Source organism: Tauraco erythrolophus, chromosome 4 (assembly GCF_009769465.1).
Source record: "Tauraco erythrolophus isolate bTauEry1 chromosome 4, bTauEry1.pri, whole genome shotgun sequence".
Classification (NCBI taxonomy): domain Eukaryota; kingdom Metazoa; phylum Chordata; class Aves; order Musophagiformes; family Musophagidae; genus Tauraco; species Tauraco erythrolophus.
The window spans coordinates 88,274,400-88,301,351 of record NC_141468.1 but is presented as its reverse complement, the minus strand read 5'-3'; the positions used below and the strand labels follow the sequence as shown (position 1 = coordinate 88,301,351).

Genomic DNA, 26,952 nt, shown 5'->3' with positions numbered 1-26,952 from the left:
CGACCGTTCCAAAATAGTACCAAAACTACTTCCAAGTTAGTATTTATGATAAATAAGGTGTTCAAGGCCAGGTTGGATGAGGCTTTGGGCAACCTGGTGTAGTGGAGGGTGTCCCTGCCCATGGCAGGGAGGTTGGAACTGGATGATCTTTGAGGTCCCTTCCAACCCAAACCATTCTGTGATTCCATGATTCTATAAATACTTTGTACGCAGCTGTAATGGTCTTGGAAACTCAATGTTTTGACAATCTATGAATACTCAGAAAACGGCAGATCAGCACTGCCAAATGAAAAGCCAGCATCCTATTAATACATCAAAGGCAGCATGAACCAGGTCTAAGAAAAAAGTAGGGACAAGAAAGAAAGGAAAGGTCATCTGTCCAGTAAACAGAGATGTGACTGGAACAGGCCATGCAAAGCTTAAGGAGTGAAAGGCTCCAGGGTGATCTTATAGCAGCCTTCCAGTACTTAAAGGGGGCCTACAGGAAAGCTGGAGAGGGGCTTTTTACAAGGGTGTGTAGTGATGGGACAAGGGGCAATGGCTTTAAACTGAAAGAGGGGAGATTTAGATTAGAGATACAGAAGAAATTCTTTCCTCTGAGGGTGGTGAGGCACTGGCACAGGTTGCCCAGAGAAGCTGTGGCTGCCCCATCCCTGGAAGTGTTCAAGGCCAGGGTGGATGGGGCTTTGAGCAACCTGGTGTAGTGGAGGGTGTCCCTGCCCATGGCAGGGGGGTTGGGACTAGATAATCTCTGAGGTCCTTTCCAACCCAAACCATTCTATGATTCTATGAAAAACTGAACCTTAGAGAACGGTCACTCGAGATCTGAATTAAATGCTGTCCTCCTCCTCTCTATTTACCGCTCTGCTGCTCACCTGATGTGCCTCAGTTTACAAAAGCCCTACTGTCCCATCCCGACCCAACGCTTGTGAGTCACAGAGACTCAAAGCAAGATAAGATAAAAGTGAACACAGAGTAAACGAAACAAGAGGGACGTGCTCTTCCACCGAAACAAGCTATTCCTGCACTCAGCTCCCTCCGGCTCGCCCTTGGAGCCAGCCCTGCCACGCACACGCCGGCACCACCGGCCACCCCGGCAAACCTGAACATCACAACACTGACAGGTGGAAATAGGTGGGGTTTTTCACAAACTTAATCAGCTCGTGATTAGAAGGTGAGCAGAAGCCTAATTGGAAAGGTCTTTCCGAAAGCAGAAAGAAACCCAGAGGAAGACTTCAAGCAACCCAGAACGGCAGAGGGTTCTCCTCCCATCTGAGACGCATCTAAAATTTCCCCTGCAATGCCAAAAATCTACTAAATACCTTTAAAATGTGCAACTCCCATGCCTCATCTCTGTTACTGAACAACACCTTCTTCATCTCAGCAGTTCACCTTTTCATCACTTGAGCAAACTCCTGAACGGAGAAGCATCCCATGCGACTTCTCAACTCGTAACAGAGACACGTGTCCTTCATCTCCGTCTCCCGTAACAGAAAAAAAAGCTGAAAGCCCTTCTACATTGTCAGAAACTTTTAATAAACAACATCCAACTATTTGTCCTTCCCAAATCTTCCTAAACATATTGAGCTGAGGCTGAATTCTGGGGAACAGAAAGATCACCCCAGCTTGCTGTTCTGACCTGTCATTCCAGTCTAACGACTTTCTGGTCAAATTGTATTATAATTTATGAACTGGAGGCACTTATTTTGGAGACAAATGTGTCTCTCAAAGGAAGGAATGTAATTGTGATATTTCAAGAAAATTTTGGGTTAAAATTGACTCTAAAGCTTGCAGAGGTAACACCAACTCCCATCTCCAGGGAGATTCTGTATCTCATTTGTTGGGGTTTTTTGGTGTGTCAGAGAAAAACTTGACTTACTCAGATACAAACTATACAACAGTTTCGGGTCTCTTTATGAGTACAGTATTTTCCTACACCAAAAAAAGAAAAAAAAAAATTGTTCTAAACCAAAAGATATAAACCAAAATTTCTACGTTTTGACAGACATTAACATAAAACCATACACAAAGCAAAGCTCCAGAAGGAACAATTCCATCTCTCCCACATCTCTGGAAGCTCACTTGTTAGGCTTCTTTCCTCTTCTCACTTTAGAGGGTTAAAACTACGCCGCAGTAGCTGCACATGTGCTCCATGCCCATACTGTAGTGAAAATAGAAGCATAACACCACAGTATTATTTCTCACCTGTTTTGGATCCAGAAGCTTCCACCCAGTGCCAAAAAGATGTTAACTAATTAAGACATTTGCTTAGTATGTTCCCTAATTAAGACACTCCACACAATCTGTAATTATCTTCTTAAAGGAAAATGCTCCTCAGAATCACACAAGTATAGAGTCCTTCCAGTTAGACCAGTCACATAAAAAAAAAGTCATGCAGTGGTACTGTTGTAGTCACAGAGAGCAGACCACAGCAAGCAGAAGGGACAGCCCACACCCTCAGCCTGTTTTGACCTTTGAAGGCAGCACGTTTAAGAGATGAGCTATTTTACCACTCATCTCTAGATTGCAAGCGTAGTCCTGAGTTTACCAACCCCTACAAATCCACAAATATCTTCATAGAATGGTTAGGGCTGGAAGGGGCCTTCAAAGGTCATCTAGTCCGACCCCCCTGCAAGGAACAGGGATATCTCCAACTAAATCAGGTTGCTCAGGGCCTCGTCCAACCTGGCCTTGAACGTCTCCAGGGATGGAGCATCCACCACCTCTCTGGGCAACCTGTTCCAGTGTTCTACAACTCTCATGGTAAAAAATTTTTTCATAATATCCAACCTGAATCTACCTCCCTCTATTTTAAAACCATTACCCCTTGTACTATCACAACTGGCCCTCCTGAACAGCCTCTCCCCATCTTTCTTGTAGGCCCCCTTGAGGTACTGGAAGACCGCTATAAGGTCACCCCAGAGCCTCCTCTTCTTCCATAGATTCCTCTAAGAATCTCCTTTAAATATTGCGGATCGCATTTTTCTTCAAGTTCTTCCACTTGACAGCAACACAATCACAGAAGTCTCATTACCAAATGCCACTCTTGATCTGTTCTCGATGACGGAACTGTATTTTACATTCACTCCTAGTCTTCACCTCTAACAATTTCAAAAGATCAAAAACTCTTGGAGGAGAAGGTCTAACCGCATGCCATGCCCCTTGGAAGACCCAAGCAAGGAAGGGGAAGAAACAAGCACCTCTTTAGAAGACCCTGTGTTGGACAAAACACTTCCATAAGGTTGTGGTTTTGAGGCAATTTAAGTCGTTCCGTTGCTGCAACAGTTTTACTCTCCAGCCCCACGCAATCCCACAGCAGCACGTAGCACCACACGTAGTACCACCCGTTTCCTACCCCTCATACCAGTGCTCACCAGACCCACCAGTGAGCAGGTCAGCCTCCTACACCAGCGGGAAACTATTCTGCTCTTCTGTGCAACTCAGGTTTTTTTCATCCTACATTTACAACTCCATGGTCACTACCTAGTCCAGCTTCCAATTTTGTAAAAACAAACCTGCCAGACCGATTCCTCTTTCTCCAACCCTTGCTCTCCTGTCCTATGCAGACAATACTTTCTCCAGTGGCTCCCACTCTGCTAGGTAAGGAAAATTTGCAGCAGAAGTGCTATGAAGGCTCAGCCACCAGCCTGGTTCAAGCAGGACAATGACAAGCAGTAAGACATGCAGTTCACATGTATGGCGTCCCTTTCACCTGCACCCACAGACCTTGTTGACCTCAAAGCATCCACAAAGGGCATGCACTTTCGGAGTCCTGCCTCACCTTCAGTCCCAAGCATGTAAGGAGGAGCACACAAAGAACCTTTTCAGTCTGGGGTCAGAATGATCCTGGGAAGATTGACAGAAAAACAAAAGGAGGCAGAATATGAACACGCACATCTCAAAAACTTCCACTCTTTATTAAGTAACTTCTACCTTCCTACCTACACTTACAGCGTGACTCCAACCCATCATCTCTCCTCACTGGCAGCTGGAAAATTCACTTGCCTGGAGTGGATAAAGGCTCTTTCAGAAGGACAGGCTGCGAAAGTGAGGAGGAGGGTTTGTGCTCCACATAGTCGTAGAATCAAGGAATGGTTTGGGCTGGAAAGGACCTCAAAGATCATCCAGTTCCAGCCTCCCTACCATGGGCAGGGACACCCTCCACTACACCAGGTTGCTCAAAGCCTCATCCAACCTGGCCTTGAACACTTCCAGGGATTGGGCAGCCACAGCTTCTCTGGGCAATCTGTGCCAGTGCCTCACCACTCTCTGAGTGAAAAATTTCTTCCTTAGATCTCATTGAAATCTCCCCTCTTTCAGTGGGTAGAGCAGAGAGGCTCACACATGTGCAGCTTTGCTTTGGAGTGCACAGAGCTAGTCAAGACATCAGCAATAGACACATCTTACAACCACAGTTGTGACCATATATTTGGATTTTTCCCCCCCCTCCATGAGGGTGGTCAAACTTCGTGGCAGATTGCCCCGAGAGCCTGTGAAGGCTTCATCCTTGGAGATACTCAAAATGCAATGGGATATGTCCCAAGCAATCTGATCTAACTTCAGAGCTGGCTCTAGCTTTCAAGTTGGCCGCTCTGAGCAGAAGGTTGGTCCAGATGACTTTTCAAGGTCACTTCCAATCTCAATTATTCTATGATTCTCTGTGGCATTCTCCCGTGGTATGCCTGGCCTCTTATGGGGCTGCAGCAGCAGGATGCATGCTCCACAAGGCAATATTTCACAGCTCCAACTAGACTTCTGAGTTCATTGGGAAACACCCTTTCTTTCTTTTGCACAATCAAGATGATCTGACAAGTTTTTACAGCCATTAAAAAAATAAAGCTCGTCATGCTGGAAGCAGAAAGTGCCTCTATAGGTTTGACAGTTGAGAGGGGAACCACAGCCTGATTCCCTGACCACAATGAAACTTGGAAAGAGATTTAAGAAGAAATTCAGTACACAGTAAAGGCAAATCCTGTCTGAAAAGCAAAGCAATGAAACGGGGAAAAAGCTGCAAAGCTTTTATTGTTAAGCTATAAATAAACAACTGAAAACAGGTCTTGCTCACCACTATTCCATCCTCCTGGCAGAAGCAGCCATCCAACAATACAGTCCTCCTCAGAAAGATGCAGAAAGTTGTCAGGGGCACAGAGGGTGGTCCCCTGTAGCTCCTGAGTTGAGTTTGAATCTAGTTTTGTGGAACCACCACGGCAGGCTCAGTCAGGGTCACTAGTGCTCCCTTCACGGCTTCGCATTAAGAAAAAAATTCAGCTCCAAGCACAGCATCCTGCCTGGCCACAGAACTGGGAATGCAGCTCACCCTGTGGGTCTGTTCCTCATCCAGGAACAGAAGGTCCAATACTTCATGTTGATATCGAAAAGTAATATATTACTTTTATATATATATACACACACACACATATATACATACATACGAAGATGTTCTTAACGATGAAAAACAGCCCACAAGGCATCTCATAAAATACGAAACACAAACACTGAAAGCAGTGCTGTCAAAAGCACCCCAACAAAAAGAATTCCAGGAATGGAATAAGCCATTTTCCAAAGCAAATGAGAAGTCCAATAACAACGGGAACACGTCTATTTACACATTCATGAGACAAGTATGAGGGAGAACAAGGCACCAGCACAACCTCTCCAGGTATTCAGACAGGTAAAATAATTCCTCAGTCCCTCTGCCAGGATACATACGTATCTTGAATGTAAATACATCCATGGGCTACTAGCCCAAGACACAGTACTGGGTGCCCCAAGGAAATGGTTATCATTGCATCACTCCTGCTTTTCCCCACATCTCTCTTTTCCAAAACCTGGCTAGTAAACCCTGTCGATGCATCCAGCACAGTCCCCATATGGCTGCACACACGTTACCAAAAAATGTGCGTACCCAATATTACATTAAAAAGCTACATTAAGAGAAAATATTGAAGCCACAAAGTCAAGCACACGAAGGTTAGAAAAAGCCACTGCCTTCGATTACACAACATCATTTTTCCCCACAGCATTTCTCTAACGTGCACAGGAGGTAGAGCACCCACTGAACAAGCAGCTGCTGAGCACGGGATTTTGGTTTATATTGTTCAACACGCAGCCCATGGGTCGGTGTACTGAAATCCCTGCTTGAAACGCACCATTACTAATTTCTTCTTGCATTTTATTTCTTGTGGTTATCACCGTAACACCTGAGCGCTTCACAACCTTAATTTATTTTGGCAACATCACGGGAAACCAGTGAGTATCCCACGATTTCCCATATGAGGAAGGGAAACCCAGAAATAAGTGTTAAAGAAGGAATTCTAAATGCCACGTTTGGGAGACCATGATTTCCCAGTTGCTGATGCTGCTCCAATTGATTTTATTTGTGGATGCAAGTATTCAGCACTTTCACGAAGCCAATCCCAGTATCCAAAGTTTGGGCACTCAGAAAACACAAAACCATGCAATTTAAGGCAACTTCTGAACGGTCCAACCTAAATCAACAGACTAACACCTATTTTCCAGCAGTGTTCTGCTTCAATTGTCACAAATTCCTGCGAGCACAAAGAGGGCACCCTACAAATTGTCCTCAAATTCACCATGCCACAAGTTACGTTTCTTGAGCAGAACTCCCTGTCCTTCAAAGACGCCGATGAAAAAGTAGGATGTGATCAAGTAATTTCAAATGTAGCATCTGAAAACAAATACACAACAAAGCAGCCAAAAACTCGAGTTTGGCTTTGCAAATTTCTGTTTTTTGGTTATTTGCTGTTGCTACTCATAACAGTAGTTTATCTTTACATTCTGCATCTCTTCCCAAGGAAGTTTCAATACACAATCCATGTTCCCCCTGGTTTCCAGCTCCAGCTTCCTTCTCGAGAGGAGAAATTTCTTATCTAGCAGGAGTTTCACTGCAATCACTTCCCATTACCATTTCTTGTTCCAGCATCCAGAGCAGCATGGGCAGCAGGGCGAGGGAGGGGATTCCGTCCCTCTGCTCTGCTCTCGTGAGACCCCCCCTGCAGTGCTGCGTTCAGCTCTGGGATCCCCAACATCAGAAGGACATGGAGCTGTAGGAGCAGGTCCAGAAGAGGCCACGAAGATGATCCGAGGGCTGGAGCACCTCTGCTATGGAGACAGGCTGAGAGAGTTGGGGCTGTTCAGCCTGGAGAAGAGAAGGCTCCGGGGAGACCTTCCAGCACCTTCCAGTACCTAAAGGGGCTACAAGAAAGCTGGAGAGGGGCTTTGACACAGGCATGGAGTGACAGGACACGGGGCAATGGCTTTAAATTGAAAGAGGGGAGATTTAGATTAGATCTAAGGAAGAAGTTTTTTACAATGAGGGTGATGAGGCACTGGAGCTGGTTGCCTAGAGAAGCTGTGGCTGCCCCATCCCTGGAAGTGTTCAAGGCCAGGTTGGATGAGGCTTTGGGCAACTTGGTGTAGTGGAGGGTGTCCCTGCCCATGGCAGGGGGGCTGGAACTGGATGATCTTTGAGGTCCCTTCCAGCCCAAACCATTCTATGATTCTGTGTTTGCAAAGCATGCCACCTTCACATCAGATTTTTCTCCACTGACACCACAGTCCCCAGTCCCAAACCAATCTCATTCTTCCTGCCCCCGCTACATTTGAATGCAGTGATTTACTCCATTCAGGTCTTCATGTCAGTGAGAGGAGATACAACCAATATGAAAGAAAACTTCCATTTTAAATTGTGCTCAGACCAAACTGTAGCCCATCCCACAGCAGACAAGGCAACAGAAGTCCTTTTTTTGAATAGTACAGGGGCATGTTTCAAATGTTTTAGCTCTGAAGCTTAAACAAGCCTCTGAGATGCTTAATAAGCTATTTTTTGAAAGCATAATAATTTGGGACAAATTTATGTCTACTTTCATGAGTATAACAAGCAAAGCCACTTCATTGAGTTTCTTTTCCAAGCTAGTTCTTCCAAAAACACTCTTACAAATGTAGGGAAAAACAGAAACACATATTCTTTTCTCCTTGAAGTGCCCTCCTTCCACTGAATCACTTTGCAGAAAACTTCCAGAACACCCTCAAAAAGCCATCTAACACTTCCGGAGTGGAGGGGTGGGGTTTATTAATAAGAAGGGATGAATCATAAGTGATAAAAATCTGGTTCATCATGGCAATTTTTGGCCGATTGTAATGCTAAGATGGGTGATACAAGACCCAACCGCAACGTCGAAAAACCTCACGCAACATTTCACCAGATACAGTATGTCTCTTAAGAACAGAATCAACACTAAAAGCTAAGACTTTCTAACCCAAACTAAGCCAAGTACCAGTTTTGTACCAGTATCAGCTGCTTGGCCAACAGCTCAAACTGTGTTTCTGCTTTGCTTCAGCCATGAGAGAAAGAAGCAATACCCTCTTCTTACTGGAAAGCAGGGAAGAAGGCATTACAGATAAGGACACCTCATCCCTTTACCATCTTGAGTGTCCAAAATTATACTTTTAAATAAATCCTGACTTTCCCGGGGACTAAACACACCGTCAGCACGCCGGCAGTTCCAGCAGTTAAAGCACCCATTCAGGAGTCAAACCACAACATCAGCAGATTAAGTTAGGAACGCTGGGCTTAGCACAGATTAGCAAGCAGCAAGCAATCTCGTCACAGGCATAAATCAAATCTTCTACTTACCGTGGTGCCTTAGACAAATCTCTTGGCTTTCCTATATTTTGTTTCTGCATAAACGTGGCAAACCATTGCACTCGTACTACAACAATATTACTGAGGATTTAACCTGTGTTTCCAAAAAGCCCTAAAATTTTCAGATTCAATGTTATTTGAGGACTACTGAGTAAAATAGTTATACAACTGGAAAAAAAAAAAAACAACCAACTGTGATCTCAATCTCCAAAAATCTATTACTGATAGTCAGACTCTTCTGTACTGAAACAATATACACATTTATGTTCCATCGAGATATATGGTTACTGTCACTTTGTAAAATACCGTTTGAACAAATGGTCCCAATATAGCAAAAACAATCTAACAAAAAGACTGAAGGCCATGGTTCCCTTGAGTGCCAGATTTAATTTGTTCTAATCTATTTAAGTAATGTTTCTACCAAAAATTAAATCCTCAGATGATTCTCAATTGGGTGGTCTAGGCAGCCTCAAGAGCTAATTGAAAAATGAAGCCAGTAATTTTTATTGGGGGAGGGAGAAAGAGAATCAATTCACTAATTCAAAACCTTCGCAGCACTATTTGGAGCATAATAAGAAACCTGGAAGAAGCAGCTTGACTTTTCACAGTAGGTTCACAAAGGAATGCTGGCACTTTTCACAGTAAGCATTTGGTGGTGGCGGTGGAAATATTCTTTTAGCTCATCATTCAAGGACAGTTACTTGGATATGGAATCCAAATATTGACACAGCCATTAGGCTACAGTCTTCCTAAGCTGGTCTCTCTCTTTTCATATCAATCTGTTTTGTGTTACATAAAGCAAATATTTACAAGGTCAAAGATGAAAATATTACATTCCTAAGGTCAGGGCATGAAACCCGGGAAGAAATGCACTTGTACTCCATTACTTCCTCCACCTAAGACAGAAGTTTTAAGAGAAGTCTCTTACACTCATGCAAACGGCCCGAACTCCAGACTCTTCTCTCCACGTGATGGATCAAAAAACACCTGAGAAGGTTCCGTGGAGATGCACAAGGGCGATGTGCTTGTGAAGCTCCGGGAAGACTGTGAGAAGGGACTGACCACACGTGGGGCAAAGCAAGCTGACCTTATACTATGACAAAGGGGGTGGGAAGGTGGCGTTCAAGATAAAGGGGGACTGGCCAACTCTCAGTTGAGTGTATCAATTGGGTGCATGAACATTTGTCCACAAGAGCAGCAAGAGCATGAAAGTCTTCCCAAGATAACTAGACCAGCATGAGGGAGCACGTACAGGGCTCAGCCAAACCTAGAGTATAAAAATCCAATGAGAATCACATTTCTGTTGTGATCCAACAGCTGTCTGTGCTGCTTGCTTACTTTATGCCTAAACTACTTCTCAAACAATAAATGGTTTTATGTTCTGAACAACTAAAGAGAACACTTACACAGCTTTTTACAACTTCCTCTTCTGTCCTTGCAAAAACTTAAAAGAAAATCCCCCCGAGAAGTTCCACAGCATTGTACCAACACAAGACAACACGCTGGATACCTAGAGGACACTTTTAAATCAAGTTCTTAGAATTCAAGAGAGAGATTTATTGATCTCCTGATGGCTATGCTTCCCTACCAGATGTAATTCTTTAGACACAAACTGCCAAGAAACAGGATTTGATGGATTTTGAGCATATCATTTCAGTGATGTTACACTGCATCTATTACTGTAAACAAAACCACCTACCCTATTTACCGTGCCAGTGCAGCCCACTCCCCTTCTCAGCTAAAAAATCCAGGAGGGAACACTTATTACCTCACCCCTTGCCAAAAGGGATCAAACCACTAGTCTGTCTCTTCCAATATCTGCTCTTCCCCTACGCCAGTACTAGGAATGTTCAAATCTCCCAATATTTCTACCCATCTCATGAAGCATCATGTGTCTGAAACAGAGAGAACTTTCTGCACGTAAAGCACACGGTGCAAGTATTCCATTGGATTACTTTTTCACTTCAGCTTGGAAAGGAGCACGATCTTCTCCCCTCTCTTTCATGACAATATATTCCCAGGGTCTGGAAGCCAAATTCATCACTGGTACAGTTTTGCTGAAAGAAAAAAAAATAATAATAGGGCATGCAGCTAGTAGCATGCCCTCCCAGGAAAAAAAGGGGGAAAAAAAAGGAAAAGAATCCACGTTTTACTGGCAGCTGTGTCGAGATGAGTAGGAAGCACAGCAAGGCAGTCCCCTGTTCAACACTTGCACTATATGGAAGTACAAAGCAAGGAAATCTTTCTGTACAACAGAAAAATCCTTCTATTAGTTGAAGCAGTTAATCAGTGCAATTCTGGCAGGGTTTCTCTGACAACGGGAGCAGAATACCCTCGTTCTCAGAGCACATTTAACACGTTCTGCTTACCAAAGCTTGTTTAAACTTCTGACAATTACAAAGGCATCTTAAAACTCCATAAAACACTTTTAATCCTAAAACGGACTGGACTTTTAAACAGATACAGAAATCACTTAAGTGCTTCCATTCAAAGAACAATCAGTGAAAGGACACGACAGATTTTTGTGACTTTTGTGAATTATTTACAATACAAGGAAATAAAAAAGGAGTGATAGTTTCATTACACTTGTTTTTTTTTTTTTTTTTGGGGTTCTCTCTTTCATTCCAGTCTTTTCATGCAGCAAAGGGCAGATATAGAAGGAAAGTGTAATTCTTGAAACTGGTATTTCATCACATTTTATAGGCAGTTTATAAGAGAGAGAAAAAAAAGGGACTTCTGCATGGCCAGTGGCACTCCTAGAAGTCCATACAAGCTAAAACACAGGTCTGCCCACTAGAAGACCCACCTCAACACTGAACAAAGTTCAGCAGTACCAATCTCTCTCATATTCAGTTACTGAGGATCAATCGATCAACTGCCCATCATTCACAAATGGACAACAACCAGACTTGGAGAAAAAAAATGGAGAAAACCAAAGCTGTCATTGCTTAAAGAACAGGTCATCCAGTAGTTCCTCGATCATGAATCTAGCAAAGCAAGCATAGCTGTCAGCTCAAGTGTTCCACATCAATACTCGTGGTATTGACACCCGTGGCATCTCCCAATCTCTCACGCCCAACACACTGCCCTTGCCCTCCCGATTTCCGTGCCGCAGCACGCCGGTGGTGCCGTCGTGTTGTTTTGTCACAGCTCTCAAAAACACCCTCCACCAAGGAGGAGGGCTGACTTCGTTTAAAACTACACCAGTTTGCAGACCTGGTTCCCACGGCGACTGCTCAGACAACTGTGCCAGCACAACTCGCCTAATGACACAGCGCTGGAACGGGGATTGTTGGGAAACGACACAGAAACAGACACGGATGACACAAATGACACAGAATGATGCTTTGGGCAAGCTGATGTGGTGGAAGGTGTCCCTGTCTACAGCAGGGGGGTTGGAACTAGATGATCTTTGAGATCCCTTCCAACCCAAACCATTCTATGACTCTATGAAATCCCCAGCCAGGTAAAGACGGTCTTGTGAACCATCAGGCTAACTTTTTTTCCTTGACTGTGATGAATGGGAACACCTCTTTCCTCTCGCTTTTGTCTTTTTGACGTTGTGTTTCTCCCAGATGGCCATTCCCGTGACTTCTTACAACAGTGAAAAATCTGGCAATGTTTTCTGGCATTTTCAGATACGATGACATGCACGTATGTTCAAGATGACGTGCCCTCCAAGTCTGATTTTCCTGGCTGACTGTTCCAGAACATGTGCAAATGAAAAACTTCAGTCCTTAAATGTAGCCCTCTGAAATGACCATAATAAAATAGTTCCGTACAGAAACATTCCTACCTTTGCACCTTGCAAAGGCAGCTTTGGATCGAGCCCGTATCTACTGATGATGATGTATTGACATTTGCTAAAGAAGCAGAACGATTTTGAGAAGATCAAACCCATTGTTAGCCTTCATTATTTAGCACCAGCTTTAGATAACAGGCGATCACCCAAGTAAGAATAGAAATCCCCAGTAGTGGACAAAAACTGCAAGGACACCCAGGGTCACAGAGTATAAAGCCTTTCTTCCTACGTGCATTACAAGAAAGTTGTGTTTGGCGTCGCAGTCCTGAGAGAGAACAATTCCTCCTAAATCACCTGGCAGATGCTGAAAAGCACTGTTATTACAATATGTTTCTATGACAATAAGGCAAATTAGTAGAAAAAACAACTCAAACGGGATGTGCTCGTCTGAGGTAGCTAAAGTTGAGGTGGCCATAGTCACCCACCCCTACACACAGCTACCCTTCCAGAATCCCCTGCATAGGGTCCACCATTGCCTACTCGTAATGCTTACGGCTCAGCAAGGTTCAACACCAACCAGACTGGCCAGCGATCGGTGCCCACAATGAAAGAACATCAGAAACAGCTTCAAGCAGTTCTGAGCCCACCACACAAAACTCTCTTGGTTTCTAACCTCCTTCCAGCCCTTTGCACACAACGCAGCTTCTTCTCCAGCTCTGCTACCGCGTACCCATCTCCCAGCTCCGCGGAGGAAGCCGTGGCTGCTCGGGCTGCCGTTAGCAGCAGGAATCGGGCCAACTCCACAGTGCTCACCACGGCACCTTGCCAAGGCCACCTGCCACTGCTCCATGGCTCCCCGAGCCGCTGCTGCACCCCGCAGGGAAAGCTCCTACAGCGAGGTGCACTGCTGGACTATCGGTGCCAGGGACTGCTGAAACAGTCGGCAGGAGGAGGAGGCGACTGCGTTCCCCGTTGTGTGACAGACGACAGTCTCTAGGTGGCTTAAGAGGATCCGAAAAATATTAAGAGTTTTGATCTTTTGATAGAGCGCCAGTTCCATAGGTGTAAAAACCCTCTCTCATCATGGATCTGGCTGATGGAGCGCTTTTCTTACCGTTACACCAAAACCATGGGTATTCGTTATCCGACCTCACCCTTTTTCCCCCAGATCTCTATAATTTACAGAAATCTTTCAGACATCCTGATTGCTCCATGCTTATTTCCAATGCTACCTAATCCAGCGTGAGGAAAAAAAAAAAATACCAAAGATCACAACGATTTGTTACTAGTTGAGATTGAATTATGAAGGAAGGATGGATCATTTGAAACGAAATCAGATTTATCAAGATTAAATACTTAAATGAAAGAGTGACTAATATTGCAAATTTGAGGAAACCCAGATACCTAAAGCAGCATACCAGTAACCTTTACCAAGTCCAAAGATTCTATCTTCTAAAAGCTTCCTCTGCAGAAGAAAATGAAGACAAGAGATCGGTTCCCAGATGTCACCCATCTGACTTCAGAAAAGCCAGCTGACCACGCACAAAGTATTGCTGCTCGAGAACAGAGGGCTATTACGTCCTTTTCGTTCCTCACCTAGGCTCATCACTGGCTTTTACATTCCCAAAGGAAAAGCCAAGAAGGTCTTTGGAAAAGGTCACATTTTGGTTTATGCTTTAAGACACTCCAATTCCACTCACTCCAGCATCTTTAATAGTTCAAAGTTTACGAAAGCAGCTTTCCTCAAAGCCACTTGCCTCCACAGGACAGAATCAGAAAACATGGAGACTACAAAAACCTACAACAAAGGAACTGGTAAATTGCTGCCTCAGTGTTCTCAAACTTCTGCTATTCTGAGAGCAAAGGATTTTCATGAAGACATTCTTGAATATAATTTTAATGAAGGAAAGATCCAAACTTCCCCAGCATGTTCGTCACCAACGAACAGTTCTTGGACTGGGTTTCCCTACAGGGAACAGGTGTGCAGCCAGTGGGGAAGGTTATTGCCAAGTGCTAGACATGCACGAGAAGAAAAAGTCCTCTATTCATAAAGATGAGATGACCAATGAATTATCTTTAATCTCCTGTCCACTAAGTCTCATAGCACGCTTATTCCCTCCAGGCTGCCTCCACCCCCATCCCACCCCACACACTCTGGCTCACAAACTTTAATTTGTCTCGTTTCAATTTCCCCACGCCTGCTGCATCACGGCAAACTTAGATAAGTCGTTTAAAATTACACATTTTAACAGGACTCACCGTCGAGACTTCAGATGTGCCTGAAAACGTCATACAGAGATGTGTTAAATTACCTGCTAGTTATCTCAAAGGAATAAAGGAATTGCCAAACCAGATTAGGCAGCTAACCATTTAATTCAGCAATCCAGTGCTTTCCTTTCAGCAATAAACACCACAGCCTAGAATCACAGAACGGTTTGGGTTGGAAGGGACCTCAAAGATCATCCAGTTCCAACCCCCCTGCCATGGGCAGGGACACCCTCCACTACACCACGTTGCCCAAAGGCTCATCCAACCTGGCCTTGAACACTTCCAGGGATGGGGCAGCCACAGCTTCTCTGGGCAACCTGTGCCAGTGCCTCACCACCCTCAGAGGGAAAAATTTCTTCCTTAGATCTATCTTCTTCAAAGAAACATACACACAAAAATATCTTAAAGCCGACACTATAGAGCATCCCAACCATAAGAAAATTCCTCTGTAAAGTATGCCCTGAAGCTACAACTAAATCAACTCAAGTACAAGCCATTCCCTAAAAAAGCAACCCCATTCTTCCTTGTCCTCTGTACTAGAGCTAGCAATTGTGTGACCACAAAATGCGTGGATGCAGCAAGCTATTCCAACAGAAAATTGCTAATTATTTGGGCGGAGTTAGCGTTACTGGATTAGCCAACTCAACTCACACAAACGCCAGATCCTGCCAACGAGCAAGAGGATTTGGTCAACCTTTTTTTTTTTGGAATTAGATCGGTTTAGCTACAACATGAAAGCAAACCAAGGGAGAAATGAAGTCCTCCTACAACACCAAGGCTGGAAAGGCACAATCAGAACACAGCTGCTCCATTCTGCAGTAGCTCATATCAGACTGGTTTAGCTTCAGGAATTTAGCTCTTAAGAAACAGGCTACAGCCACACCATAGCTCGAGCCAGTTTAAATCAGAACAGCTGCAATATCACTCTCCACATTTTTTTTTTTTTTTCCATACATGCATTCCTGCCCAGTCCTGCGTACCAATGTTGTGCATGTCGGATTCAGCAACCATTTCAGCAGATTCAGCCCACCAAAGAAGCAGAAAAATATCCATTGTTTTATGCAGCTGGACTTTTACACTGATTTTAACTCAGCTTTTGCCTTGGAGATCTAGAGTGCTACCGCCAGTGGGGAAAGGAAACAGGAACACGTGGCTCAGGTAAGCAGACATGCAGTAACACTTGCTTAAATAAGGCATAAATCACAGTTATTTTCAAAAACAATTTGTTGAACTTGACCTATTTCCAAAATACCTTAAGCATAAATCAGTTCAAGAGTTTCCTTCTAAACTTAAAAGAAAAAAACTTTCATTCTGCATCTCTTAACTTGCATTTACAACCATTTTTTGGACTCGCGCCGTGCTGAGGCACCTAGCGTGGACCTTGAGCTACACGCAGGCTCATCCTGTGGCCAGTAAGACTAGGGCTGGCAGGGGATGCTTGGGATGCCAGGTCATCCCAACTTCCAGCTGCGGAAGAAAAGGAACCGGCGGGGACTGCGGGGGCTGCACCGCTGGCTTGCCTGGGAATCCCTCCAGCCCTGCAGCACAGCAGAGGGATGCCCCAAGGAGCTGCTCCTGCTGTGCCCGCTCACCCAGGTAACCCTACCTCTCCCCTGGCCACATCAGGCACATGGCAAACCTTGTCCTTCTGACATACACAGGCTTTGGAGGAGTCTCAGCATCACAGAAGTTCTCCACATCTGCCTGTGGCTCTGGGTTGCAGTGACACGTGCATCAACGTGCACTACTGACAGAGCACATGCCATGTCACGGGTGGAAGGGTCGATTTTCAGTTTTCATAGAATCATAGAATCGTTAGGGCTGGAAGGGACCTTCAAAGGTCATCTAGTCCAACCCCCCTGCAAGGAACAGGGACATCTCCAACTAGATCAGGTTGCTCAGGGCCTCGTCCAACCTGGCCTTGAACGTCTCCAGGGATGGAGCATCCACCACCTCTCTGGGCAACCTGTTCCAGTGTTCTACAACTCTCATGGTAAAAAATTTTTTCCTAATATCCAACCTGAACCTACCTCCCTCTATTTTAAAACCATTACCCCTTGTCCTATCACAACTGGTCCTCCTGAACAGCCTCTCCCCATCTTTCCTGTAGGCCCCCTTGAGGTACTGGAAGACCGCTATAAGGTCACCCCGGAGCCTCCTCTTCTCCAGGCTGAACAGCCCCAACTCTTTCAGCCTGTCCTCATAGGAAAGGTGCTCCAGCCCTCTTATCATCTTCGTGGCCCTCCTCTGGACCCTCTCCAACTGGTCCATGCCCTTCTTATGTTGGGGGCTCCAGAACTGGACGCAATACTCCAGGTGAGGTCTCACGAGGGCAGAGTAGAGAGGAAGAATCACCTCCCTTGACCTGCTGGCCACGCTCCTCTTGATGCAGCCCAGGACGCGGTTGGCCTTCTGGGCCGCAAGAGCACATTGCCGGCTCATATTGAGCTTCTCGTTTTGGTATATATCCCACTGCTTTGCTCAATTTTCCTTCGTGTAGAAGTGTCTTTTCCACTCTACCTCTCCCAAGGTATCATTTCAAGCTTTTCAATGTCTTATTGCTGACTTTTTGGTCTCTGAAGTCTTCAGCCATGCTCCTGACAGCCAGCAAGTCCACAAAGAAATATCAATGATTACACCTACAGAAACACCACATTTTTCAAGTTTTAAATAGCATCCTGTGATTTCCAACTTGACTTGGAAAGTTAACATTCTTTTAACAATTTACTTAAGAAAACGCTTAGGTTTTAAAGGGGAAAAAAAAAAAGTCTAATCACAAACACGAGTCTGTGGAAACCTATTACTTCCTCAAATATCAGGTATTTCCAGAGTCTGAGCCCCATATTGCTAAGCTTTCCACACAAACAAGGGTAGAACTGGAAGCTAAAGCAGGTTATTATCCACCAAAGACACATTCTTTTCCTCAAACCCTCTATGTTGTACAAAATTTTACTCAATCTGGACCCCTCACACAACAGTAGATAACAGAAAGGGTACAGAATGCATTACCTCCTGGATTTTGTTCCAGGATATCTTTTCCTAGGCCAGATGAGGATTTTAACAAGGAAAACGAAACACCAAACTTTTGCTTGTGTCCTCCACCACCGGAAATCCGTATCAAAACATGTGGGTAAGCACCAGGGAAATGAAAACTGGAAAATTCAGAGGGAAGATTTTTCAACTCTCTCCAAGAACAAGAATTGTTTAATACAAGTCTACTCCCCCAACCCCTCAAAAAAAAAAAAAAAAAAAAAAATCACAATTAGCCAGTCTAGATTATCTGTAAGGAAACTTCCATCTGCAATCTTTCAGCTTTTTTATCTCACTCCTTTTCAGAAGGTCAGTTATTTACATACTTCTGAATGAACACTCTGTATGCAAGTAATTTCCTTTTTTTGCATTCTCTTTCTAGTCATTTCCTTAATTTTTCTCATTCTTGTACTACATATTCCTCAGTATTAGTTTTCCAACTTGCATACTTTCATCTTTTCTCTTGCAAGAGAAGCAGCATTAGGAGACATTAAACAGAAGAGAGCAGGAAAGCCCAGAATTCATGCTTGCCATACTTAATTGCCCAAAATCAGGCAGAAGACAGAAAAGAAGAAAACATCACCAAGAAATAAAAACAATATTGAAATGCTGAAGGCCCAATTATGCATCTCGGAGGCTGCAGCTACAGCCCAGGACGGCTGCCCTCGCAGAACAGTGTCCAAAGCACAGCACGCTCGGAGCAGTAAGATGTTCAGACTTTCCGACAAGAAATTGCCTGGATTTGAAGACATCCTACAGAATTTCAAATCTCTGCTAAAAATCCTAGACACCTCAGAATAAAAGGGGAAATACATAAATAAAAGTTTACTAATACCAGAGTCAAACCCCCTGTTTTCCCACGCATTTGTGTTAGGCTTACTCGATTCATGCTACAATAAGGCACAAATTCTGACCAAAGTTCTTCCCCAGAGGCAGTTTTAAGGTTTCCCTCCTCTATAGATTGCTCAATAAGCAACTAGGTAGAAGCTCACATGGCAGCCTCTTCTTCAGGGCTGAGAGAACTTTGCTATTGTCTTCCCACATGGAATAATTCTAATACAATTTTCAGAAATTTCATTCTTCCTTGGATCTCCAGTGTTATTTTTTTTTGACTAATATATGGGGAAGAGCAATGGGAGAGGCAAAGGTACAGGACAACACTGCAGTCTCCTTCCTTTAGGAAATCCAGATTAAAAAGTTGGAAAAAAATTTTAATAGTGTTACACACCTTGACGTTGGTGGTATTAATATTCTTCCTGTAACATAAGCTTACTATCTACAGAATCATTTTATTTAACATTTCTAACACACCTTAACGTCTTGCTTTTCCTTTTTAATCACCACAGGGGAAAAAAAAAAAAGCTAATAGGAAAACAGAACGGAAATTCCACAATTTAGTTTAAAACACTGTAAGTTGTACTAATAGTTCAAATTATTCTGATGCATATACTTTGGTTTTTGGCATATATGTAACTACACATCCGTACAGCAGCACGCTGGAGTTAAGTCACATCATGACCTCTAGCTCCAGGACAATTTGTACTGTCCACTGAAAATTCCTTTTAGTTCATCTCAAGTGTGTTTGCTATATTGGAGTCAGAACATAAACAGAAGAAAAACGTCCCCCTGAAACTCTTAAATGTGACCCATCAACTTCAAGTTGCCAGGCAAAAATGAAACTCTCTAATTTCTTCTTAATTCAAAGGTCCTACAGTCCTTATCCTACAATGGACAAACTAAAGCAACCCTCCAGAGAGAAGTTCTACAAAGAGAAGGCAAAAATATTTCTAATGCAAACTAAACAATTATATTTGATTATCACAATGAACGCTGAAGAACACGGTACCATGCACATCTACATAACTTAGATGATGTATGGTGGCCTGGCAGCCATGGAATTCATTACTAAAGAAAACAGATATCCCATTTTATAATCTTTTTCCACATTCCCTTTCAGCACGTTCCCAGGCTTAGCTCATGCTCACCAAGATTTCCATCCTCAATGGTCAGCACCACTTCATCCATCACCAAGGCCCGGAAATCGAGCTCCTCTTCACAGCACTTGGCTTTCAGCGCTCTCAGGATCTCCTGCTGAGGGTAATCTTCTCTGATGCGACGGTCTGTCAAGAACCACAGCCTGGGAGCAACCGAACTGCACATCTTGGACTTGTCTTGCAACCTTGAAGACTTCCTTCCAACTTCTAGATGGTGGAGAAGATGAAACTATTGTTAGAGTACATGGGCTCATACCTTCATGCTCCCTATTGTCCCGAGTCCTCCTCCCTCTCCACAAGTCAGTACTTTTCAATGGAGTGCAGCTTCCAACCTCCACGTGGGAACACCATGTCTATGCCTAATCTGCCACAGAGGTAAAAAAAAAAACAAACAGAAACAAATCCATTTACATTCAATGGAACATAAACGCTAAAAATCAAGTCTTGGTCCTCATCCTAGTTTCATCCACAAGAAGCACACACTTGACATAACTACTGGTACTGGTAGGAGCATCTCCCTTTCTCAACCGTACCGAGAGGCATATCAAGGACTGAAAACATTTTGCACGGCCGTGTCTGAAAGCCAGAATTTCAACTTCACAACTGGGATCATTCCGTACAACTGGAAATAACTCAGCCCCTCTCCTAGGTTCTGCTGAAACACCGGTGGCAGACCTGATGGATCCCTTTCCACCATACATGGAAGACGGAGCGTGCCAAATTCTTGACGTTAAAAAAAGCAGTTCAGAAGAAAGGAATAAATCCATTCAAACAGAACTTCCCACGTAAGTATTTCAAGACTGATTTGCTCTTAAAAATGCTTCACATCTACTGTGGAATATATTTAGTATTAGAATATATTAATGGAAAAAACAGTGGAGCAAGAAGCATCAACAAAACGTTAAGAACACTGAACATTAATGTATGTAATCTAAAGCAAAATCAAGCTTTGAATCTCAGTGCCTTTTCTTGCTCTAAAGTATTTTGTTTCTAAATCACCTTTACACATAAACAGCACCAACGAATTCAGCACCAAAACCAGAAAAACAGTTTAAATTGAAGAATTCCAGCGGTGTTAGAAGTGATGACAGCAAGGTACTGCTCCTTCTCCTTTGAATACAGGGGATTTTGACTCATTTTGACTAGATACTAAAATATTTTAAAAGCTGTACAACAATCACAGGTACGCTAATGGACTGCTCCTTTAGATTCCATAAAAACAAGAAGCACCATGGTGTGGGGAAAAGGAATTCTGGAGAAAGAGAGAGCTGTTTCCTGTGACACACTTGAAACTTCTGTATTAAAATAAAGAGGTAGAAATCACTTTTCTCACCATTATAGCTTATTTCATAGATTTCATAGATTTTCTAGGTTGGAAAAGACCATAGAGATCATCCAGCCCAACCGTCCCTAATCCCCATTAAACCATGTCCCTAAGTAGTTCATCCACCCTATTCTTAAACCCATCCAGGGATGGGGACTCAACCACCTCCCTGGGCAGCCTGTTCCAGTGGCGGACAACCCTTTCAGAGAAGAAATACTTCCTAACATCCAACCTGAATCTCTTATCTGAGCTTACATGAGTTTCAAACAGGATCGAACTCTGGGATAGAAACAGGAATTTTGCCTGGTAGTCCCAACAACAGGACCTGGTGCCAGCAGAAAATGTAAATGCAGAAAGACCATAGGTACACAACTGCTTTCACTTAATATTACAAAGAATTCTAGTTTCTGCAGCAGGTGTGGGACAACAGGATTGTTTTGCTACAACCCTAAGAACACGCCAATTTTTTTTTTTGTAACTAAACAACAAGTTTCTTTTACTAGCACAGCTTCTTCTTAAGAAGAAGGTAAAATTTTAAGTGGCCATTTTTATTCCTGGTACTGAGAACCATAATGACAACAAAGACTCCGACATTTTTTCCATTGCTTCGGTAAATGAGGAGCAACAACAAAGCCAAGGACTGAAGTTCTTCATGCTCACGGAGTGAAAGGAAGGGGGAGGTAGGGAAAGGCAACCACAGATGCAGAGCAGCCCTTGACAGCAGTCAAGATGCTCAAGGTAGAGCAGGAAAAGGAGCGCTAGCTCCCTGCAGGAAAACAGGTATGGGAGGTTGTAAAAAATATCTTTTGATATCTCAAAGAACCTTTTTTATCTTCAAAGCAGCTGAAAGTGCAAAGGGCAAGATGAGGCTTGGGGCTTGCAAGGGCTGACGAGTGTCAGATCCTGCCTCGCTCTTGGCTCTCCCACCAAGGGATTTCTCTACGCGGTAGTTTACAGAAAACTTCCTGGGACAACATCCTCAGCTAAGAAGTGGGACAAATTATATTTTCAGACATGGCACCACTACGGCCCAGTTCCGAAGGCTTCTTGTCCATTTACCTTTCTTTCTGGTATTTGCAGGAAGGACTGGGGAGACCACACAGCCCCACACAGCTCTCTCTCGAAGAGCAGGTCTACCAGGCCAGCCTGTCCCTCTTCAAAACCAGCTACAGAACATCAAGAACCTAAATATATATATATATATACACACACACTAGACAAACTTTGTCATAATTAAAAGAAAAAAAAAAAAAAAACAAACCACAAACGAGACGCCATCACAGATTTTCAGCCTGTTTGGTTTTTTTGGTTTGGGGTTGGGTTTGTGGTTTGGGTTTTTTTTCCCCACTCAGTACCAGTTCTAAGGCTGGTGCAAAGAACAAGGTATTTTCTCTCTGGCACCCTTCTCCCCATTTTTGCTTGCTACCAACCCTTGATTTCTTTGCCAACAGGGATCTGCTTCCATTTTTGTCCAATCTCTTTTATACACGGCCCCACTTCCACTCCCTTAAATCAGCAGAGACTGTGCCATTCCCTGATTGCCATTCCAGTACTTTCTTTCTTAAAAAAAAAAAAAAAAAAATCAGCAAAGGATTGAGGAAGAAAGAGAAAAAGGTATATCCTTTTCTTTCCTCCATCTTTATTCTATTTTTGAGAGGCGCTTACAGCATCATCAAGAAGAGCCATCCGGGTATCTCAATTAGCACGTTAAACCATCAGACATAGAAAAATGCCTTGGGTATGGGTATCCATCACCCTCCTAACATCATGTCCCATTTCTTCTAAATCTTAAAAGTTTTATGAACATATATACAAAGGCTCACATCTCAGCACAAGGCAGGCAGGTAACAATCTCGAGTCTGGAGGTAAAGATGAAGAAACTCATTTTAGATGAAGTCACAAGCCAGTGGCAGAGGCAGAAACTAGAAATCCGAACTACCAGTTCCTTGACCTCCAACCCAATACTATGGGGTTTCTTTTTCCACCTGGAGAAATACGCTTTTCACACCAACATTCTCCTCCTAAAAGCAGAATCTACTCACCAGTTTCAGCCTCTCCTTATAATCTCTATTTTGATTGTGCAAGAAGTCTCACGGAACACAAAACCTGCAATTTACCCTATTAACCCAAACATCTTAACAATCCCTCCCACATTGTCAAGAAAATGGTCTGTAGGAGGAAAACTTGCCTTGCAGTCGGATGCACAAAAGCATTAAGCTCTCGAGTTGCGTACGATTTCCAGATTTTTTTCCCTAAAACCCAACTCCACCCATTTCAGTCTAAAAGACACAGCCTCAGACAATGCTGGGTGTGCATGGAATACTTCCTAAATCATGAGAGCATCTATTGCAAAACCAGAGGAAGAGCACATAGAATCCTAGAACGGTTTAGGTTGGAAGGGACCTCAAAGATCATCCAGTTCCAACCCCTCTGCCATGGGCAGGGACACCCCCCACTACACCAGGTTGCCCAAAGCCCCATCCAACCTGGCCTTGAACACTTCCAGGGATGGGGCAGCCACAGCTTCTCTGGGCAACCTGGTCCAGTGCCTCACCACCCTCAGTGTAAAAAATTTCTTCCTTACATCTAATCGAAATCTACTCCCCCCGAGATGTGGTTTTCACCACTCAAAGCTACTATGGTCAACGTAAGTACAATCTTTCAATAACTATTTAACAGATGTTTGAAATGAAACAGAAAAAAATCATCAAAAACTTAGCTGTATAAAACAGTCTGGGAAGAGATAAAAGGGTGGCATGAAAGTAAAAGCTCTATGATAAAAATCAAACCGTGTGTCACACCGGCCAAGCTGATGCTTCTGCATCTGCTTCAGAAAGACGCGGTGTGGAACAGATTCCTACTAATTTACAGAGGGAACGGAACGCTCAACTCAACTTGGAGCCGTGGCATCCCTGCGCTGCTTTATCCCGGCGTTCCTACAGCAGCTTCCTCCCCTCCCCAGCACATGCCAAGGTATCTCCTCCTGCATTCCTTGAATACGTAATACACCTTGAGCAGCTGTTCTAACAAAAGCATTCCCTGGGCCACTTTTCTACGTCACATCATAGGCAAATGTGTTTTACCCACACAACAGGGAATTCAGCAATCGGATCAGCTGTCTAGAGAGATGGGGAAATCTTCTCTGATGACCACTTTCTCCCTTGAAGGGGTCTTCACAGAGACCTTAGAGACCTGCCCCCAGGAATGGGAGATGGGTCTCCACTGTCCGTTTATTCCTTGTCCTGTCTTCGACACCCAAAAGCGGGAGGAAAACGCACTAGTCTCTTTTTCATCACGATGTGTTTTCCCCTAAGCTGAAACAAGAACCCAGTGATTAGGAGATACTATTTCATTTATGTATTATTGATAAACGTGTAACATCAAAGCCATCTAGCAGGCAAAAAGATCATTCCGTATCCTTCCTCTTCAGAACGCAACTACCCAGGGCCTTTGTATATCGTAAAGATTAGGTTGTTTCTTCCCTCTGGGAATGACAAATGGAATCCTAGCTGTTTTGTAGCACTAGGAATCAAAGTGACCCAGCTATCTCAACTGCTCGACTTGTGACCTGACGTTGTAGCACACTCCCGTTGACTATAGTGCAATCTGGGAAAGAAGTTAGCGAAGCAATTGGTACCGTCTGCCCCTCCCAGAATCACCTCTTTGGGAAATAAGTTAGTGGAGCAATTGGTACCATCCATCTCTCCCAGAATCACCTCTTTTTAGACCTTGGCTCAGACTTGGCCTCGGTTACAGCACCACGCAGCCAACACCACTCCGTGGGTTCCAGCAGTTAATAGAGAGGTAAAACCTAACCTTCGTTTAAGCATTCCTCTAGGCATGTTTAATCCCTACAGCTCAGATAATGGCCAGAAAAATCTCATGGAAGTGAGAAGGAAAGAGCAAAGAGACTGACAGCCACGACTGCCAGGGGAAATGGAGAACTAGGAAAAACATGGCTCTGAGCACTCGCACCTGCGCATTCACCGTTAACCCATAACCCTTAACACTTGTTTCCAGAACAGTGTTATTCAAGCTGGAAAAGGTATTTTGCTTCCCATCACAAATTAGCTAAGGCTTGAAATGGAGTACACGCTTCCAATCAACCCATTGTCTCCATCATTACAGCAGCTTCTAGAATGTTATTTTGGAGGCCACACCTCAGGATACTGAAGCCCTACGAACAGTCGGCAGATGCTTCTAAGCTGCCTCCTTTAGGAGACACCTCAAGGCAGAGCTGAATTACAAAGTCAACCTCAGGTAGCAGACGGGCTGAACAGCCAACGAAGGGTCATCCAGCGTAGGACCCAGCACACGATCCGCCATACGCTGTCACGGAAGACGCTGTCTCACCGTAACGAGAGCAGTGTTTGAAACATCCCAGAAATACGACTTCATGTCATAGGGAGAGGGGATCTGAACACAGTTCACAGCTCTTTCAAGCATAAAGCACAAAGATACCAGGATGATGATCATCTACAGAAAACCTGAAGGAAATATGTATGGATGCTGAATATAACGCACGGCGATATATACAGAGATAAAAACTGACGTCCTGAAACACGTATTAAAATTGCTTTAGAAAAATAAATCCAAGATAAATCAACTCATTCCTGACGCTGCTGCTTCACGGTGATGCTTAAGGCCAACCTCAAGAAAAATTCCTCTCTTACCTACCAGAGCCCAGTTTTCCTGTCAGTTAACTGTTTAGAATCTTTGGAAGGACGTGTTTTTAAAAACTGAAGAATCTGAAAAAATAAGATATTTACTTAAATGCATTTTATATAATATACTGAGCAGCTGCAGCGCAATCTGTCCAGTGCTGCTGCATTATCATCCGCCCTCTACACACATGCATCACAGAATTTCAAGTCACTGCAGGCAGGTGAGCCTCGAGCACACCTCTCTGAAAGCACATCACGGTATTCACCTCCTCTTCCTCGTGAGATCTGTGGACTGCAACAGTCAAAGGAGATCATAGGAGATGGGAATATATTAACCGTTCCCATTCATTCCCAGTACAACCTCCCAGCTCCGCAGAAGGGCAACGGCACTCCCGGCGACGGCTTTCATCTGCTCGTCCCCACCTTGGCACCGAGCGATGTTCAAGGCGGCAGCAGGACTCCTTCTGGGCACGACTGCCTCTGAAAGGCAGGCATCCACGCCCCCCCACCTCGTCCTTCCTCCTCTTTGCTCCTGCTTGCAAGTAGGTGGTAACACTCCTCATTCACACACCCCAGTTCCTGGTCTCCAGTGAATAATCCATCCTCTTCCCTCTCGGCAACACCAGCCTGATACTGGGCAGCATCAGCTATTCTTCCACTTGGGTCTGAGTATTTTTTTCCCCCCCTACAACAGGCTCTCAGCTTTTTCACCCCCCTCTACTCCGCCTGATCGCACAGGCACGCACGCCCGTGCCGATAAAACACACGTTTCCTCCCGCATGAGCCGCTTTTCCGAAGGGAGAGGATCTGCCACCTCTGCCCGGGTTCCCCCGCAACGTGGCACAGTGCCCCCCTCCTCCCCGAGCACATAACCAGTTTTCCCTGCTCCCTTCCCCCACGCCACTCTGTGTCCCTGTGCACGCTTCTCCCAGCGCCTGGAGTGGGGGAAGGGAAACACGAACCGTATGAATGAACGGGCCCGAGAGACTTACCAGAAATTTGGGTGAGGAAGGAGCAAAGGACGAGAAAAAGACACCAAAGATGGGTGCTTCCTTCAGCGTGCCAAGCGCTCCGCCAGTTCTGGCTCCCTGAAGGAGGTCACGTGTCCTGCTCCGTACCCCTTCTCCTGGATCCTCTGCTAAGCAAAAAGGGTGGCAAGGAAATCTTCTGGATGCCTCTCTGCGCTGCGCTCCAAAGGAAGGAAGGGTACTACTGAGGCTCCCAAACCAAGCAAGGGATGATGATGATGATGGTAATGTCCTCCT

The 26,952-nt window shown here is 44.3% G+C and overlaps 1 protein-coding gene across 1 annotated transcript in view; it reads right to left on the bottom strand.

The window, feature by feature from the left end:
• Positions 1-19,865, bottom strand: part of RIMKLB (ribosomal modification protein rimK like family member B) — a 42,863-nt gene extending 22,998 nt beyond the window's left edge. The window contains exon 1 of the mRNA XM_086610788.1: positions 19,691-19,865. Within this exon, the coding sequence (XP_086466914.1) occupies positions 19,691-19,865 (175 nt within the window). The remainder of the gene's footprint in view (positions 1-19,690) is intronic.
• Between the last annotated feature and the right edge of the window lie 7,087 nt (positions 19,866-26,952).